Genomic DNA, 19524 nt, shown 5'->3' on the forward strand with positions numbered 1-19524 from the left:
CTGACAACACCAGGACATGGAGAGCTGGAGCTGAAAAGCATCACCCAAGACACCTGGATACTGGTAGACTGGATGACAAGGCTCAGAAGAACTATCACCAGCATCTGGGTGCCAAACTGACTGATTTTAAAAAACAGCCCAGGGCGTGGCTTAGCGGTAAAGGAGACTGGTCGCATAGGCCCAGAGCTCCTACAAGTATTACCTTTGAATAGGTATTATACCAGGCATCAGCCCCTTGTTGACCTCTACGGAATTAGCCTACCCTCTGGTGACCCTCCGGACGCAGGTCGGAAGTGCTGCGGAGCCGGGGGTGGGAGAAATCCCTCTCTGCGGGTTGCGGCCTCCGCCTGCAGTAAAGCCGCGGCCTAAATTTTGAAGTGTGCCAGTGGGCGAGCTCCACGCAACGATCGCGCCCCACGAAACGGATGCTGGGAGTCACCTGGGAGCCGGCGGCTGAGCCTGGAGGTAGGAGGTGCTCTCCCTCACCCTGCCTGACTAGCTTGTCCCTGCCTCTGTGATTACAGTTGGCGTCGGGAGCGGTGTGGAGCTCTGGCTGTCCTCCTCTCCCCACTGCTGCGGCGGCCATCTTGGAGGAGTCTGGAGCACAGTCACTGAGAGGACTGTCTCGGTGGGCTGCTCTGCCAGCAGCTGTGCTCAGCCTGCATAACCCAGCTGCTAACTTGGCTACGCCCTGGTGATAGCAGGGGAGGGATAGTGCCCAATCTTCACCCTCAAGAGCTGCCTATCTGCCCATTATCAGCTGGTGCCCTGCCTATCCGGGCTTGCTTCCCCCTCCCGATTAACTACTCTTACTAGGACTCCACATGGAGTCTGTCTGATTTCTCTATGTTTCTTTCTGCGTTTTGTCCCCACTGTGTTCCCTCTATGTGTGTTGTCCGTCTTTCATCTTACCCCTTTTATCTTACCTCCTTCGCACCTAGGTCTATATATTGCTGACTTCGTTGCTGCCATGTCTGTACATTACCTAATACTCACTCTTTTCTACTATGGTTAGGATTATATCACTAAATGTCAAGGGTTTAAACTCCCCACAAAAGCGGAAGCTAGCCCTCTCCTCTTTTTATAAAATGAAGGCAAATGTAGTTGCTATTCAGGAAACTCACTTCAGACACCCTGACCCTCCTCGCTTCTCTGATGGCCATTTCCCCCAATGTTATATGGCAAACGGCCAAACTAAGAAAGCGGGTGTGGCCATCCTTTTTTCACTCCGTTGTCCCTTTATATTAGAATCCCAAATTGCTTACCCAGAAGGACGTTATCTTATATTGGTTGGGACCCTAGACGGTAATGCAGTTACCCTTGTATCGTGCTATGCCCCTAATTTTAGACAACTTCCATTTTGTAGGAGATTATGTGCGATTGTTCAGAAATGTGCAAAAGGTGCGATAATGATGTTGGGTGACTTTAATTTGGTTGTAGATCCTATGGTTGACAGGTCTCGTCCAACAAAGCCTTCCCATCTTGGCCCTCTATCCTCCCCTAACATCCCCTCTGGTTTCCGACATCTACTGGGGAAATATAACCTCTATGACGCTTGGTGTACCAAACACCCGACGGTCAGGGACTATTCTTTTTTCTCCCATGTGCATTCCTCGTATTCTAGGATTGACTTAGTTCTGACAGATAGATGGACACTGTCATCAATCACCAAGACTTACATTTTACCTATGACCTGGTTTGACCACTCCCCTATATCAGTGGATTGGGATATAGGAGACCGTAGAATTACCCCTGGTCTCTGGAGACTGGGCAAATATATTTTGTCCCAGCCGGAAGCCTTCCAATCCATTCAGGAATCTATAAAATTGTATATGCATTCTAATACTCCCGAAGAAACCTCTATTTTCAACCATTGGTGCTCCTTTAAAGCAGTGATACGTGGAACGGCCATTCAAACTGCTGCTAGGCTAAAAAGAGCCCGTAAACTAAACTTTGAGTTGGCGGAAAAGGAGGCAGCTAAGCTAGAAGAGGCACATAAAGCGAATCCCCTTAACAAATCAATTTATAGACTTTTACTCTCTGCAAGGGAGAAGGTCAACACCTTTTCTCTCCAGGAAGTGCAACGTAACCTGTCTCGTTTGAATCAGAGATTCTATGTTCTTGGTAATAAAGCTGGTTGGCTTCTTGCCCGCAAGCTGAGAGGTCAGCGAGCTAAAGCTCGCATGCATTACGTTTACACTTCTAAGGGCTCCAAGGTCTCTGATCCGAATGATATAGCCAACGCATTTTCAGAATATTATTCACAGCTATATAATTTGCACTCTGATCCTGATACCCCCCAACCTCTCGAAGCAGACATCATGTCCTTCCTAAACAAACTAGATTTACCCAAGTTGGACCCTGGGACCTGCCTGGCCCTGGACTCACCATGGTCCCTTTCGGAACTCGAAAAAGCGATCGATGACCTACCCTGCGACAAAGCCCCTGGTCCGGATGGATATCCGACTAATTTTTATAAAAGTTATAAAACAGACTTGGCCCCAATACTATTGAACGTCTACTACTAGTGGGTTTCCAAAAGAAATGTTGGAAGCACAGATAGTGGCGATTCCGAAGCCTGGTAAGCCCCCCTCTTCAGTTCAAAATTATCGCCCAATAGCGTTGCTGAACACCGATGTCAAACTTTATGCTAAACTAGTCGCAAACCGTCTTTGCCCCCCTTCTCCCTTCCCTTATAGCAGCTGATCAGGTCGGATTTGTCCCGGGCAGGCAGGCCCCAGATAACACTCGTAGAGTTTTTAACATTATTGAGCATAGCGATTTTCATAAGACCCCGCTATTAGTGTTATCTTTGGATGCAGAAAAAGCTTTCGACAGATTGCACTGGGGGTATTTAAAATCTGTACTAGTGGCATTTGGTTTTCAGGGTAGACTCTTAGACTCTATCTTGGCACTATACTCCGCCCCATCCGCTAAGGTTTTTGTTAACGGCAGCCTCTCCTCGGTGTTCGATATTGCTAATGGCACCAGACAGGGGTGCCCCTTGTCGCCCTTTATATTTGCATTGGCGATCGAGCCCCTAGCTGAGACTATTAGATTGGATGGAGATGTGGAAGGTCCTGTAATTGGAGGTATCGGCCATAAAATTAGCCTATTTGTGGATGATATCCTTCTGTGTCTCCTAAACCCTGAAGCTTCTCTCCCCAGGCTCCATACCATCCTTGAAAACTATGCAAAAATATCATACTATAAAATGAATACCTCTAAAACTGAAGCTCTCCCACTTAACGTTCCCCCGGTAACACTAGCCTTACTTAAAGATAGTTACAAATACGCATGGCAGATGCGATCTATTCGGTATTTAGGAGTGCAAGTAGCCAGGGATGCTGACCTTGTCGATTGTAATTTCATACCTCTACTCTGCTCATTTGAGAAGTTAATAAAAGAGTGGCTTCTTCACGAAATCTCATGGCTGGGGCGTATGGCGGCAGCTGAAATGGTGTTGCTACCTAAATTGATGTATCTCTTTCGTGCCATCCCACGAACTATCCCCAAATCCCTCAGTCTTAGAGCCAATCAGCTATTTTCATGATACATTTGGAAGGGCTCTAAGCCCCGTATTGCTAAGCGCACTTTAGTATTGCCGAAACACTCTGGAGGTGTTGCTTATCCTGACATTGACAGTTACCACTCTGCCTGTATCCTTAGCCAGGCACGGGATTGGTTTTCCGTTACATCCCCCAAACCCTGGGTCCTTATAGAAATATCCTTCATGGAAAAATTCAACCTTACTGACTTATTTTTACTCCCCAAGCAGGCTGTCCCATCTTGGAAGGGGCCCGGAGTTGCATACTGTGATTTCAGATGACCCCGACGTGTCTCTACCGGCCCCCACCCTTCCTATTAAAACTCTGGCTAACTGTATTTCAGACCTTCGTCTAGACCCCTGGGTAGAGAGAGGCATTATATGTTTGAAGGATATGTTTGATACAGACTCCCTGCTTCCCTTTTCTCAGCTACAGTCACAATTTGGTATCCCTAAAGGTGATTTTTTTTAAATATCTACAAATACGCCATTGGCTATCCACATATATGGCTAAACCATCTACTATTATACGTCTTCCTACTATTATATATATGTTAGATTGTCCTCCCCTAATCACAGAGGAGGTATATCCCGTTGGTACCAGCATATTGTTCTGTTGGGTAAGAAGGGGAAATTACCATCTCAACTTAAATGGGAAAGATATTTGGCTAGAGTGTTTCAAGACACTGAATGGGATTCGACTTCTATGTCATGTTTTAAGATATCTAAATGCCTCCAACACTGTGAAATGTTTTATAAGTTGTGTCACAGAGCCTACTTTACTCCACAGCGGCTGCATCTTATTTGGCCTACGGCTTCCTGCCACTGTTGGAGAAACTGTGGGTGCAATGGAACTATTCTACATATCTTCTGGGATTGCCCGGTTTTGCGCCCGCTGTGGATCGAAGTATTCTCCCTCATAAATGACGTCCTTGGGATATCGGTGCCTGTTGATTCCGTTGTTGCTCTGTTTCACCATACCCCAAATACTCTCTTAAGCTGTGATAGATACCTGCTGGGCCATATCCTGATTTCCACAAAGGCAGCTATAGGACAACTGTGGAAATCCCACTCTATACCCAGTATACAAACTATCATTAATAACACTCACAAACACTTTGTGTTTGAGACAGCTGGTTGTAAATACTCCTCCTCCCCCTCCTCAATTCACATAAAATGGTTTAAGTGGAGTGAATACCGGGAGAGACAGGGACATTCTACCAGTCCCAGCAACCACGTTGATATTTCGGTTTTACAGTCGCCTCAGCCAGTGGCGTAACTAAGTTTTGCCCCCCCCCCCGCCGCCGCCCCGCCAAGCACCCCCAATCCCCCGCCGCCCCGCCGCCCATGCAAACCCCCCCCCCCAATCCCCTGCAGCCATACCTATCGCGCTGGTCCCGGCGGCTCAGTTCTTCTGCTGAGGACCAGCACAAAATGGCCGCCCCCATACAGCAGACAGTTTAGAGAACTGTCTGCTATATGGGGGCGGCCATTTTGTGGTGGTCCTCAGCAGAAGAACGGAGCCGCCGGGACCAGCGAGATAGGTAAGTCTGCGGGGGATTGGGGGGGGGGGGGGAGTGTAACTATAGCACCGCAGCCCCCGGTGCCCCCACATGCACAGCGCCCCCCCCCCCCCGCGCGGTGGCGGGGGCTGCTGTGCTATAGTTACGCCGCTGGCCTCAGCTTGGCGATTCATCTTAATTGAATTTGATGTCAGTAGGTAGTGCAAAGTTTCTATGTCCCCGCATCCTTTACACTTTTTTTTCTTTATTCCCCTTTCTGTTTTTTTTCCTCTCTCTCTCACTCCTTTTGTGTCTGTGTTGTTTTGTTTTGTCTCATTCTGTATAGACTTCCTTCTCACTCAGTGTTTACAGGTTTTGATTCTTATATGGTTGCACATGTAGATACTGGTAAACGAGCCCTTGTATTTTGTTATTTTGCTTCTGTATGTGTTTAACATGGGTTTACACTATTGCATGTATATTCATACTTTGTTTTCCATAATCAATAAAACATTTAATATTAAAAAAAAAAAAACAGCCCAAACACACTGCAGCTGATCTCTATTTTTGGCCAGCATCTCGGCATGAATATCAGCTGAGACCATAATACACTGCATCCACTCGAGGACCCGGAAGAAGTGCTGGACCGTTGTCTAACAACGGCAAGAGACTGCGTCATCTGCAGTCAATAGCCGGCGGGCTCGTCCCACAGTTCGCTCACCAAAACATACGCCTGACATGCATGCCATCTGGCGTGCACACGCCTATCTCATGTGTCACCCGGTGCGCAAGTCACGACAGCGGCTGCTAACACATATGCCTATATCAGGTTGTCATTGATGTACTTAATTGATGTCAGTTACTCAATCAAAACCAATTGAACCTTACAGCAATTATGGAAGGATAGTTACTTCATTCAAATTAAATACCTATCCACAAGTTGACTTTAGACTGACAATTCTTTTTAAAACAATTTGGCACCAATAATTGATGTTGCAGAATGGCCATTTATACACTTTTTAAGTGGAAAAAAATATTTTCCATTGGAGGCAAGTCCTGTATCTTCATCATGATGATAATGCTGTGGTCAGCAAACCATTCAGTTAGCCATGATGAAGAAGAGTCAATTGACAGGTACAGAAGTTCATTGAGGTAGTGCCTTTAACACATACGTACTAGATCAGGGGTTCTCAAACTCGGTCCTCAGGACCCCACACAGTTCATGTTTTTCAGGTCACCCAGCAGGTGTACAGGTGCATTGATTACTCATTGACACATTTTAAAAGGTCCACAGGTGGAGCTAATTATTACACTTGTGATTCCGTGAGGAGCAGAGAGGGGGTTTGTGGAGATTCTGCACACAAATAAGATTAGTGCCCTTCAATGTGCGGGCAATGAACCGCTTATTTTTGGTGTTATAGTATTAGCGGGGAGCTATCCTGGCCAACTTGGTCAATGAACAAAAAATGTTGGGGAGAGGGGAGAGGAAAGAAGTTGTTACTGGATGCACTCTTGTTTGACACTTTATGTATAGTGTCAGTGGAAAACCATTATTGCGTTTTATCTCAAAACGTGGAAGATCCTCTTATCTTTATTGTTAAACTTTGGATACGGAGACACCCACTTAGCATAGTGAAATAAGAGTTAAAAAACTTGACGACATACAGTAAACATACAAATGTGCTGACACAGGAAAGATAAAGAATGTGTTTTTAAAGATTAAAATGTAGGCGGATGTGACTGAGATGTGGCTATCTATGGGTAAATTCCCACCAGGAAAAATCAATACATGTATTAAGCACAGAATATTGTGAAATATATGTAAGTTTTGTTTTTGGGCTATGTTTAGCCTGATATAATATATATTCGCCTTAATAGGCTTAATGTAGTATAGCACTAGGAATTGATACTCTGCTTATGGTTCTGTGCACATATGGATACAATTGTATTGGTCCAGACTTGTATCTGATTTCTGGCCAAAGGCCTACTTTTGGCCCACAAAGAAATAGTGAATACTGAAAAATACAACTTCAGATCTCCTGAGTGTCGTGGTAACCTCTGCTGGTGGATATCAGGTATACAGGCCACAATTGCACTAAATTGTTCACGCCATAGATCACTCAGGGTGTTACTTTCCTGACTCTTTGTGAGAGCTTGTATACACACAGGGCAATATGTGTTAGCTGACAATGTCAGTCTATTTGCGGAGACCTAATGTTTATAGTGCTAATAATCATTGCAGTCAATACAGATGATTTTGAGACATATATGAGTCTTGTTTGTGGGCTATTTTTAGCCTGACACAATGTATGATTGCCTCTATAGGCTTAAATGTAACGTAGCACTAGGAATAAGTACTCCGCTTAATGTGGATACAGTTGTATTAGTCTAGATTTGTATCTAATTTCTGGCTGAGAGCCCAGATTTTACATGAGGAGAAACAGTAACCACTGAAGAGTACGGGTTTCAATCTCCTGGGTGCAATGGTGGCCTCTGCTAGTGTGTACCCAGTATGGCGGTGTGCAGAAATTCCACTAAATTATTAACGCCATGGGTCACTTAGAGTGCCACTCTATTGGCTCTTGATAAGAGCTTACATGCACACAGGGCTTTGTCTATTTAGCTGACAAAAGCAGTCTACTTGCGGAGACCTAATATCTATAGTGCTGATGAGCGTATAAACAAACAAAACATTTCCTGCAGCCTACATAACAGTCTACAATCCATCCTATAAGACACAGGTCTTCAACCTGTGGCCCTCCAGATGTTGTGGAACTACATGTCCCAGCATGCCCTGAGGTTTTTTTGGTATGCTCTTATAGGAAAAAATGTGGCAATGCATGTTGGAACATGTAGTTTCACAACATCTGGAGGGCCACAGGTTGAAGACCCATGCAAGAGATTAGGACACGTGTTTCGCTAAAGCTTCTTCTAGCTAAGCTTTAGCGAAACACGTGTCCTAATCTCTTATAGGACGGATTGTAGACTGTTATGTAGGCTGCAGGAAATGTTTTGTTTGTTTGTACGCTCACCAGCACTATAGATATTAGGGGGGAAATTTACTAAAGGAAATTTGTAAAAAAATAGGTGTATTTGTATCCAGAAATACACTTATTTTTGACATTTACTATCCCGAAAATACGGCAATTCGTATTCGTATTCATGTGCTATCAATACGAATACGAATTGCCGTATTTTCGGGATAGTAAGGGGGAAATTTACTAAAGGAAATTTGTAAAAAATAGGTGTATTTGTATTTAGAAATATACTTATTTTTGACATTTACAATCCCGAAAATACGGCAACTCGTATTCGTATTGATAGCACATTAATACGAATACGAATTGCCGTATTTTCGGGGTAGTATATGTCAAAAATAAGTGTATTTCTAAATACAAATACACCTATTTTTTTACAAATTTCCTTTAGTAAATTTCCCCCTAAATGTCAAAAATAAGTAAATTTCTGGAGACAAATACACCTATTTTTCCAAATTTACTTTAGTAAATTTCCCCCCGTCTCCGCAAGTAGACTGATTTTGTCAGCTAAATAGACAAAGCCCTGTGTGCATGTAAGCTCTTATCAAGAGCCAATAGAGTGGCACTATAAGTGACCCATGGCGTTAATAATTTAGTGCAATTTCTGCACACCGCCATACTGGGTACACACCAGCAGAGGCCACCATTGCACCCAGGATATTGAAACCCATACTCTTCACTGGTTACTGTTTCTCCTTATGTAAAATATGGGCTCTCGGCCAGAAATTAGATACAAATCTAGACTAATACAACTGTATCCACATTAAGCGGAGTACTAATTCCTAGTGCTACGTTACATTTAAGCCTATAGAGGCAATCATACATTGTGTCTGGCTAAACATAGCCCACAAACAAGACTCATATATGTCTCAAAATCATCTGTATTGATTGCAATGATTATTACCACTATAGACATTAGGGGGGACATTTACCAATATGAAAAACCTAGTTTTTCATATTGGTATTTCCCCTACGACTGCATACGACTGTTTCAGTCGTATGCAAAGTCGTGTTCCGGAGGGGAAATTACAAAGCAGTCATATACGACTGCTTTGTAACCCTCCGATGGTGTAACCATTCGTATTAGCTGGCCATATATACGGCCGCTAATACGAATGTTTCTGGCAGTCTGCACAGATCAGTCAGATCCGTGCAGGCTGCAGAGTGTAAAAAAAAAATAGAAAAATAAATAAATAAATAAAAAAAATCGGCGTGGGGTCCCCCCCACAGCTGTAACCAGCACCAGGCTGGAAGAGCCGGGGCCGGTAATTAAAAATCAGGGAACCCGACAAATAGAGGTTCCCCGATTTTTAACAACCAGCCCCAGGCTCCAGGTCCGAGGCTGGTTCCCAAAATACGGGGGACAAAATGACTAGGGGTCCCCCGTATTTCAAGAACCCGCCCCAGGCCAAACCAGCCAGCAGGGGGGAGACTTTTTATACAAGTCCCCCCGGCCAAAGCATTCAGCCCTACCGACCAGTCAGCCTGGCCAGGGGCCCTGGGGGAGTGGGGACCCCCCCAATAAAGGGGTCCCCCCCCTCCAGGACTTACCTGACCAGGCTGAAGCCTGGTGCTGTCCTCGATGCCCCTGGGCGGTGGGCATCGAGCTGATCTTGGTGTAAAAAAAAGATTAAACTATTGTCTAATACTGGGGCACTATGAGTCCCAGCAAGCCTCCCCCACAAGCTGGGACTTGGAGAACCACAAGTCCCAGCCTGCGGGGCATTAAAGGGCCCACTGGGTCTTGTAGTGCCACGGTATTAAAAATAGTACAATAAAACACACTGACACACACTTAAAATAAAACTTTAATACATACAAAGCCCACACATACTAATATTTACCTATCTTCTTCCCGTAGGTAGCCCTGGTCCTGTGTCGTCTTCTGGTCCTGTGTCGGCGTTCTTCTTCATGTCGACGTCGCTGTCGGCGATGGCGTCCGGAGTCCGACGAAATCCATGTGGAAGCTGTGGAAGGAAACCATGCTCACCTGTCCCAGGGCGATGTAGTCCAGGTAAGGGTCTTGGCAAAATATAAATAAAGGCGGCCAATAGCGGCATTCGGGAGGCGGAGCCGCACGATGTACACAAACACCGTGTGGCTCCTGCTGTCCGGCTGGTTTCGGGTGTCGGTTTGTTTTTTTGCCAAGACCCTTACCTGGACTACGTCGCCCCGGGACAGGTGAGTATGGTTTCCTTCCACAGCTTCCACATGGATTTCGTCGGACTCCGGACGCCATCGCCGACAGCGACGTCGACATGAAGAAGAACGCAGACACAGGACCAGAAGACGACACAGGACCAGGGCTACCTACGGGAAGAAGATAGGTAAGTATTAGTATGTGTGGGCTTTGTATGTATTAAAGTTTTATTTTAAGTGTGTGTCAGTGTGTTTTATTGTACTATTTTTAATACCGTGGCACTACAAGACCCAGCGGGCCCTTTAATGCCCCGCAGGCTGGGACTTGTGGTTCTCCAAGTCCCAGCTTGCGGGGGAGGCTTGCTGGGACTCATAGTGCCCCAGTATTAGACAATAGTTTAATCTTTTTTTTACACCAAGATCATCTCGATGCCCACCGCCCAGGGGCATCGAGGACAGCACCTGGCTTCAGCCTGGTCAGGTAAGTCCTGGAGGGTGGGGACTCCTTTATTGGGGGGGTCCCCACTCCCCCAGGGCCCCTGGCCAGGCTGTCTGGTCGGTAGGGCTGAATGCTTTGGCCGGGGGGACTTGTATAAAAAGTCTCCCCCCGGCTGTGGCATTACCCTGCTGGCTGGTTTGGCCTGGGGCTGGTACTTAAAATACGGGGGACCCCTACTCATTTTGTCCCCCGTATTTTGGGATCCAGCCCTGACCTGGAGCCTGGGGCTGTATGTTAAAAATCGGGGAACCCCTATTTGTCGGGTTCCCTGATTTTTAATTACCGGCCCGGCTCCGTCAGCCTGGTGCTGGTTACAGCTGTGGGGGGGACCATGCCGAGTTTTTTTTAATATTTTTTTTTTCTTTTTTTTTTTACACTAAAGCCTGCACGGATCTGACTGATCCGTGCAGGCTTAAAGCAAATACGACAGGGAAAGCAAGGTGTATTTTCCTGTCGTATTTGCGTGGGTGTTTCACACCACTTAGCAGCCGTATTATCAGTACGGCTGCTTAGTACATCAGGAACCACCATTCTTTTGAATGGTGATTTCTGTCGTATTCTATCGATGGTGTAGACATTCGTATTTGTAAATACAAATACAAATGTTCCATCTTTAGGAATACGAATTGTTGTATTTTCGGGATTGTAAATCCCGAAAATACAAATTCGTAAAAAAAAGGTGTATTTCTCCCTACGAATACACCTTTTTTCTACGAATCCATTTTGGTAAATGTCCCCCTAGGTCTCCGCAAATAGACTGACAGGGGGAAATTTACTAATATGGATTCGTATTTTAAAGTAGAAAAAAGTCGTATTCGTAGGGAAATAATCGTGAATTTCTGTCGTATTCGTGAAATGTTCATTTATCAAGTGCAAAATTCGTAGATTCGTGAAATTTGTATTGTCGTAAACATGTCATATTGAGATCGTATTCGTATTTTTAAATACGATTACGCATGTTTACGAAAAGTCTACACCATCGATAGAATACGCCTGATTTTTGCATTGGCTAGGCGTATTTTCACCATTTACTAAAAATTCGTATTCGTGAATTCGTAAAATCGGATTCGTAAACACCTACGATTCGTAAACAAACTCGTGAAAAAAAATACACCTTCCTTTGCAAGGTGTATTTTGAAGTGTCTTTCGCCTGCTTCAATGGGACACATGTGTTATCATTTTAACAATACATCACAGACCATTGTAATCCCAAATGTGTGCCTTATAAAAGCCAAATAACTACCTACAAACACTTCCTGACTTCTAGCATGGCAGACTATATGCTATATCAGGGTGCTTCAGTGTGGGCTTTGAGAGACCTGATGTCTTGGCAGTGCCAAGGAAGAAGACGACTCATGCGCTGTCTCAGGCCTGCACAAACTGCTGGCTGTGTTGTACTTTCTGGCATCTGGCAGTTTTCAACATGTCACTGGCCAAGGCATTGGCATATCTCAGCCCACACTGTCCAGGTACCTGACCCAGGTGCTTGAAGCCCTTCAGCCACATATAGATGCCTCAATCTGCTTCCCAAGCCAGGAGACAGAGTGGCATGATGTTAGGGTAGCATTCCATCGCATTGCATCCATGCCAAATGTGCTTGGTGCTATTGACTGCACACACATTCCGCTGAGACCACCTCGGGATACTGCCCGTTCCTATTATAACCGACATGGAAGCACAAGTACCAACGTGCAGGTGGTCTGTGATGCCAATCTTAAGATCATGAGTGTGTTTGCAGGCTACCCTGGCTCATGTCATGACTCCTATATCCTCGGCCAGTCAGTCCTCTTTGATGAGTTTGAAGCCGGATCAATGGCAGAGGGCTGGCTACTGGGTAAGTGTATAATACTGTATAAACTGCTGTATGCAATACATAGGGAATTGATTACACATGTGTGTTTATCTCTCTGGCTTTTTGTGTGATTATGAATACATTATAATCTGTCTCTGTCTCCCTCTATAGGAGCAGATTTATTAAGCTTGGAGAAGAGATAAACTGGAGATAAAGCGGAGAAAAGGTAAAAGGAGATAAAGCACCAGCCAATCAGCTCAAAACTGTCTTTTTTCAAACACAGCTGATTGGCTGGTGCTTTATCTCCTTTTACCTTTTCTCCGCTTTATCTCCAGTTTATCTCTTCTCCAAGCTTAATAAATCTGCCCCATATCTCTCTCTCTCTATCTCTCTAAGGACCAGATGCACTAAGCTTCAAAAGTGATAGAATGGAGAGTGATAAACAACCTGCCAATCAGCTCCTACCTTCCATGTCACAGGCTGTGTTTGAAAATTGTCAGACAAGAGCTGATTGGCTGGTTGTTTTTCACTCTCCATTTTATCACTTTTCAAGCTTATCTGGCCCTAATGCAGCCCACACATGCGCCGATGCCGGCGGTGCGATGCTGTACGATAGGGTGCGCGCTCCCGCGGCACCTCATCGTACAGTACAAAAAGTATGTGCTGCACATACTTTTTGTACTAGCTTTTTCTAGCACAGCATCGCATAGCATGCACATCGTATGCACAAGGCATACGATGCAATGCTGTGTGTGCTAGTTAAGCCCACAACGCACGCTGGAATCGGTGCGTGTGTGGGCTGCATAAGACAGATGTCAGCGAGGCACCATTACACACAGCTGATCAAATACACCTGTTACTGTAGTAAAGTCAGCTGTAACCAGCAGTTATGGTGACTCATACATCAGCTAAGTTGATCAAAGACATGGCCAGCAACTGACATCCTGGTACCAGCCAGCCCAGGAGAACAAGCCCCATACACATGTGTGAGAAGAACACACACTCATGCAGGAAAACATGCTGTGCTGTGGCCTGAGTTCATGTAACATTTGTAGTGTACAAATTGACTTTGTGTTAGCGTTGCACTATGCCTATTATTCTGTTATGATGGTAGTTCAATGTTTTCAACAACGTGGGTCAAAGCATGTGCAGTGCAGGTGGGCCAGATGTAACATGTGCAGAGTCAGATACAATTGGCTTGGGCAGTGCCGGTGCAAGGCGCCGGAGCGCCCCAGGCGGGGGGGCGCCCCGGCGCTCACCCGCTCTACGGGGGGGGGGGTGGGGGAGGAATACGGCCACCATGCTGCTCCTGGGGGGGGGGGACACCACTCACCCTTAAGGAGGACCTCGGGTGACGGTCCAGCGAGCGGGCGGGCGGGAGGGAGAGCTCAGTCCCGATGCATGTTAATTGACATTTTCCTCCACCCGCACCGCGTACAGCCACTCAGCCGGGCAGCGCTGAGCACTTGGCTCACCCTCAGACGCTGAACAGCTGTACGCGTGGAGGAAAATGTCGTTAACATGCATCGGGACTGAACTGCGCACAGCGCAGTGAGCCCTCCCTCCTGCCCTGCTTCCAACCATTGCCTAGTGGTGGCGCCAGCCCTGGGCTTGGGTGTGTGGAAGCAGAAATGTAAAGTGCTGTGTTTTTACAAATAAGTACATTATTTAGGCTGCACAGGAATTAAAAATCATAGAAATATATAAAACTGTTTATATCCATGTTACATCTGCCCCACCTGCACTGCACAAGAGTTTGAAAATGTGGATTGTGAAATTTTGGTGTGCTGAGAGCAGAATAAATGTATGTCCACTAATAACCCTTGAGCAGCTAAAGACCACCTGAAGCACTCACACAGTAAAACATACATGTATGTGATTGAACCTGTGATTTCCTAAACAAGATCAGTGACGCACAGCATTAATACACATTCAATTAGCAGGTCACATGATCAATAAAAACTGCAGTTAGTGGGTATAATGTTTACAACACTGTAATATTGCAAATGGCTAAAACCAGGATGAAAAGCAGTAACCTTCTGGACTTTCAGAGTAATGAAGAAATGATGTCAGCTGCTGCACTGATGAGCTGTGCAAACAAGGGTGTGTCAAATTAGGTGAGGAGAATCATTAATTCGTATTGAAGGTTATGAGCAGATATTATGTTATTTTCTGCATATATATATATAGTTCTGTACACACTTACAGATGGTATGTCTGATGTAAGTGTTGGGAACAAAAATCTGGAAAAGTAAGGTTGGGAATTACAAGGGCAGAAATGGTGGCAAACGCTTGTAAAGAGTGATGAGTATTGTGGTTTGCAGTGTTTCTGCAGACCTAACCTGTGCTATTGTGTTGTAATGCAAACAGTGTGTGCTATACATTAAACTGAAGTTTTGGCGCCTCCATGACTTATATATGGCTGTGAGAGACCTCCCAAGTGTAAAACAAATACACCAATCACGATTCTGGTTTCATTTTCATAGTGATGCATGTGGAATTAAATACAATTTTTTGTATTTCATTTCACGAAAATTCGTAAAATATCCTGGTTTTTAAACAAACTTCCCTAGGACATTTGTATTTCAATTTACGATTCTACAAAAATACGAAACATTTGTAAAACAAAATACGAATGGCTACGACATCGAAAAATACGAATTTTTCAATTACGACTACATAGTAAATTAAAGCCCGGAACACGACTTTTTCTACAACAATACCATTCGTACACAGTCGTAATCGGTCGTAGGTAAAATACGAATACGAATTTTTAGGTTTTCCATATTAGTAAATTTCCCCCACATTGTCAGCTAACACATATTGCCCTGTGTGTAGATAACTCTCACAAAGGGGGAAATTTACCAAAGGAAATTTGTAAAAAAATAGGTGTATTTGTATCCAGAAATACACTTATTTTTTACATTTACAATCCCGAAAATACGGCAATTCGTATTCGTATTGATGTGCTATCAATACGAATACGAATTGCCGTATTTCCGGGATAGTAAATGTCAAAAATAAGTGTATTTCTGGATACAAATACACCTATTTTTTACAAATTTCCTTTAGTAAATTTCCCCCAAAGAGTCAATAAAGTAACACCCTGAGTGATCTATGGCATGAACAATTTAGTGCAATTGTGGCCTGTATACCTGATATCCACCAGTAGAGGTTACCACGACACTCAGGAGATCTGAAGTTGTATTTTTCAGTATTCACTATTTCTTTGTGGGCCAAACCTAGGCCTTTGGCCAGAAATCAGATACAAGTCTGGACCAATACAATTGTATCCATAAGTGCACAGAACCATAAGCAGAGTACCAATTCCTAGTGCTATATTACATTAAACCTATTAAGGCGAATATATATTATATCAGGCTAAAAATAGCCCAAAAACAAAACTTACATATATTTCACAATATTCTGTGATTAATACATGTATTTATATTTCCTGGTGGGAATTTACCCATAGATAGCCACATCCGCCTACATTTTAATCTTTAAAAACACATTCTTTATCTTTCTTGTGTCAGCACATTTGTATGTTTATGTCGTCAAGTTTTTTAACTCTTATTTCGCTACGATAAGTGGGTGTCCCCATATCCAAAGTTTAACAATAAAGATAAGAGGAGCTCCCACGTTTTTAGATAAAATGCTATAATGGTTTTCCACTGACACTATACATAAAGTGTCCAACAAGAGTGCATCCAGTAACAACTTCTTTCCTCTCCCCAACATTTTTTGATTCTGTGAGGAGACCTGCAAAACATGCACTGTGTGGGGTCCTGAGGACTGACTTTGAGAACCTGTGTACTAGACGATCCAATATTCATGTGAATATAACCTTATACATTTACTAGAAAATTGTGACATTACTGTGTGTTTCAGTGATGCCACTAGTTCTTAGTAAATGTATAGCCTATACAATCTTCTAGTTCACAAAAGCAATGCCCCACTACAATATGTGTAGTTGACAAGTTAGTTTTAAAATGATAAATTTATAATACATTCAAAATTACAGCTCATGACAAAAATCCTGTTTCATTATAAAATACTTACATAAGGCTTTTTTTTAATTTATCCGCTTTTTCTTGAAGCTTCTGGATCTCTTTCTCATCATATTTAGATGCTTTTCCAGTTACTTTCTTGCTCTGTTTTTCATTCAAGTGGCTTTCTAACTTGAAGGCCAAATTTTCCACATCATTTCTTGAAAATCTAAAATGAGATTACAATTTGAAGAGATCATATGAATCAATTTGTTAACCACTCTAGTTTTGTAAATAGCATTACAATACAGTACAAATTTACCTACAGAATGATGGTAGCCAGTGTAGGATGAGTCTATTTGCATTATTTTGGACCATGATGCAATACTGTACTCCATTGCAGTGCGGGCAATTACGAGGCCATTCACTAAGCATCCTTCCCATCCATTAGGAAGTGGTTGGGATGTGGGAGGGTGATGGTGACCTGCTCTTCCAAGTATCCATAAAATAGATGCCCTTTTGCCTTTTATCCATTTTGTTAAGGTTGTCGGTAATGGGTTGCAGATCATGGGATATGATGTCACCTTCAGTGACACCAAGGAGCGATTAGGGGCAGTCGCCCTGGGGCCCCCACACATCAGGGACCCCCACACTCCAGGTGGGTGGCAGGCAGCGGGGTCCAGACAGCGTGCCCCCCGCCGTGGAGTGGGCAGGGGGTCCTGCAGTGCTGGACAGTCAACTGCAGGGTCCCTGCAGCGGATGGGAATTGGTTCCCATCTGCCGCAGGAACCCCGCCACAGCCCATCCGCCGCAGTGTGTGAAGCATTGCAGAAGTGCTGGGGGATAGATGCCATGTTCTCCCACTCACCTGCCAGCCCCGCATCTCCCCGCTGCCCTACTCTCGTCTCACTGTCTCCGTGGGGACCTACCCCGCTCTCCCCGCCTGATCACCCCGTGTCCCAGACGCATGAAGAGGCCGTGCCCGTGCAGCAGCTCAGACTCTGATGGACAGCGAGAATAACTGCTCTGGTTAGTGCTGCAGGGGGGGGGTGAGAGGAGGGGGCCCCCACAGTTCTTGTTGTCCAGGGCCCCCACAGACCTTAATCTGCCCCTGTTATGATATAATATGTTGTTGCCATTTGGGACGGCGATGGAGCATATTCTAGAAAACAGGGGCATGCCGATCATATTTTTCTGGGTGTACTGAAATCAGTGCCTGCATCCTTATATGCTACTTCATTGGCACCCTAGCGCAATTGTGCAAGACAAACTGAGTAACCAGAAATTTCAGGTAAAAGGCAGCCAGCCCTGAACAGCCTTGCCGGGGATAGTTTCTATTTCCACTATATACAGTAGTTTCTAGTTCCAGTCTCTTAATGGAAGCTTTGTAAGCTGGTCCCTGTTCCAGAAATAGTTCCTGCCTTGCCGTGTTCCTGAGGTTTCTCTAAGCTACGTATCAGTACAAATACAAGATAGGGGTGCCGTGTAAACCATGTGTCTATGTGTTCAGAGTAATACAATTTTTTGTACAATCAGTTTTTGTTGAATTTAAACAAATAAACAAGAATCCGCAATACTTATATCTTGCAAGGTACATAGATTAGCTGTGTATAAGGCTTTGTTACATCGGAAACAATAAAAGTACATTTATATACATAGTGTAACATTGCTGTAACCAAAGATAGAGTGAAAGAGGGAAAAAAGAAAGAGGGGGGGGATCTTGTGCATAGAGTGATAAGCCAAATTAGGGCGACTGTATATGTAACACAAACATCTGATAATCATTAGAAGCTTTACAGTCCAGCCATGGGACCCAGGTGGTGGAGAAACGGGAGGGGTTAGCGGAAGGAGCACTGAGAATCTCTTCCATTGACATGTAGTCATTTATTTTATGAAACCAATCCCTCGTGTAGATTTCCAAAACATAGGGATAGAAGCACAGGCTGCATTGCTTAAATGCCTAAACACAACAGGGATAATTTAAAATCACTCATAGGAAAATGGGAATGGTTAAGCAACCAAAAAGATGGATCTGAGGGAACTGGAGCATTGAGTATTTGTTGAGAAAGATCAATTATGTCGTGCCAGAAGGAGTTCAAATGTTAACAGTCCCACCAAATATGTGTCATACAGATGGAGCCCCTTTCAACTATCTTCCTTAGGTCTTGGCTCACCATGGCTACTCTTTTGTTCTCAGCATCAATACAATATATAGAACAATACAGTAGGGCAAGCTTTCCCAACCACGGTCCTCAAGGCACACCAACAGTGCAGAGTTTAGTAATATCCAGGCTTCTGCACGGATGGTTTAATCAGAATCACTAAGGTACTAATTAAGTCACCAGTGCTTAAGCCTGGATATCACTAAAACCTGCACTGTTGGTGTGCCTTGAGGACCGTGGTTGGGAAAGCCTGCAGTAGGGGATCAGCAGAGTAATCCAATAACTCAGTTAATTCTATTAAAGGGCTAGATGAGGAGGGCTCCATCTGCAGTTCCCATTCCAGATAGTCAGCTCCAACATTTCTTAGAAACAGATGGGTACATAATATGAATTGGTGTAATTCATTATAGTGTATTAGTAATTTGGGACACTGCTGTGTGGCATATTATTATAAATGACAGATTCTGCTACCCCCTTATTCTTATTATACACTGGAAGGAGCAGGTGCAGTTGGTGGCATATTGCCTAGGGTGCCCATAAACCTTGCAAAGGCCCTGTGTACACCCCCTACACTACCAGGCCACTGTCTCCCTAATTACATTTAAAAAAATGAAACATTTTGAGAACTAGAAATACAATTTTAATGCTTCTGATTTATGACCGACTGCACTAACCTAGGCAGCTGGTCCTCATCAGACATGACAGGCCTGTTTTTGAATGGAGGCTTATGGCTGTAGCCCATTCAGTACCTTGTTAATCTAGCCCTATTTTCTGGCTACTTCATTTGCTATTGTTGCCTAGATGGTGGGAAGTGGTACGGTGATCATTCTTTCTCAGGCTGTGAAACATAGTGATC

At 44.3% G+C, this 19524-nt stretch overlaps 1 protein-coding gene across 1 annotated transcript in view; it reads right to left on the reverse strand.

The window, feature by feature from the left end:
* Positions 1-19524, reverse strand: part of LOC146060116 (putative ATP-dependent RNA helicase DDX60) — a 370150-nt gene that overhangs the window by 133380 nt on the left and 217246 nt on the right. The window contains exon 28 of the mRNA XM_083173025.1: positions 16580-16735. Coding sequence (XP_083029151.1) covers positions 16580-16735 — 156 coding nt within the window. The remainder of the gene's footprint in view (positions 1-16579; positions 16736-19524) is intronic.

Source organism: Crinia signifera, chromosome 1, assembly GCF_055691185.1.
Source record: "Crinia signifera chromosome 1, ASM5569118v1, whole genome shotgun sequence".
Classification (NCBI taxonomy): domain Eukaryota; kingdom Metazoa; phylum Chordata; class Amphibia; order Anura; family Myobatrachidae; genus Crinia; species Crinia signifera.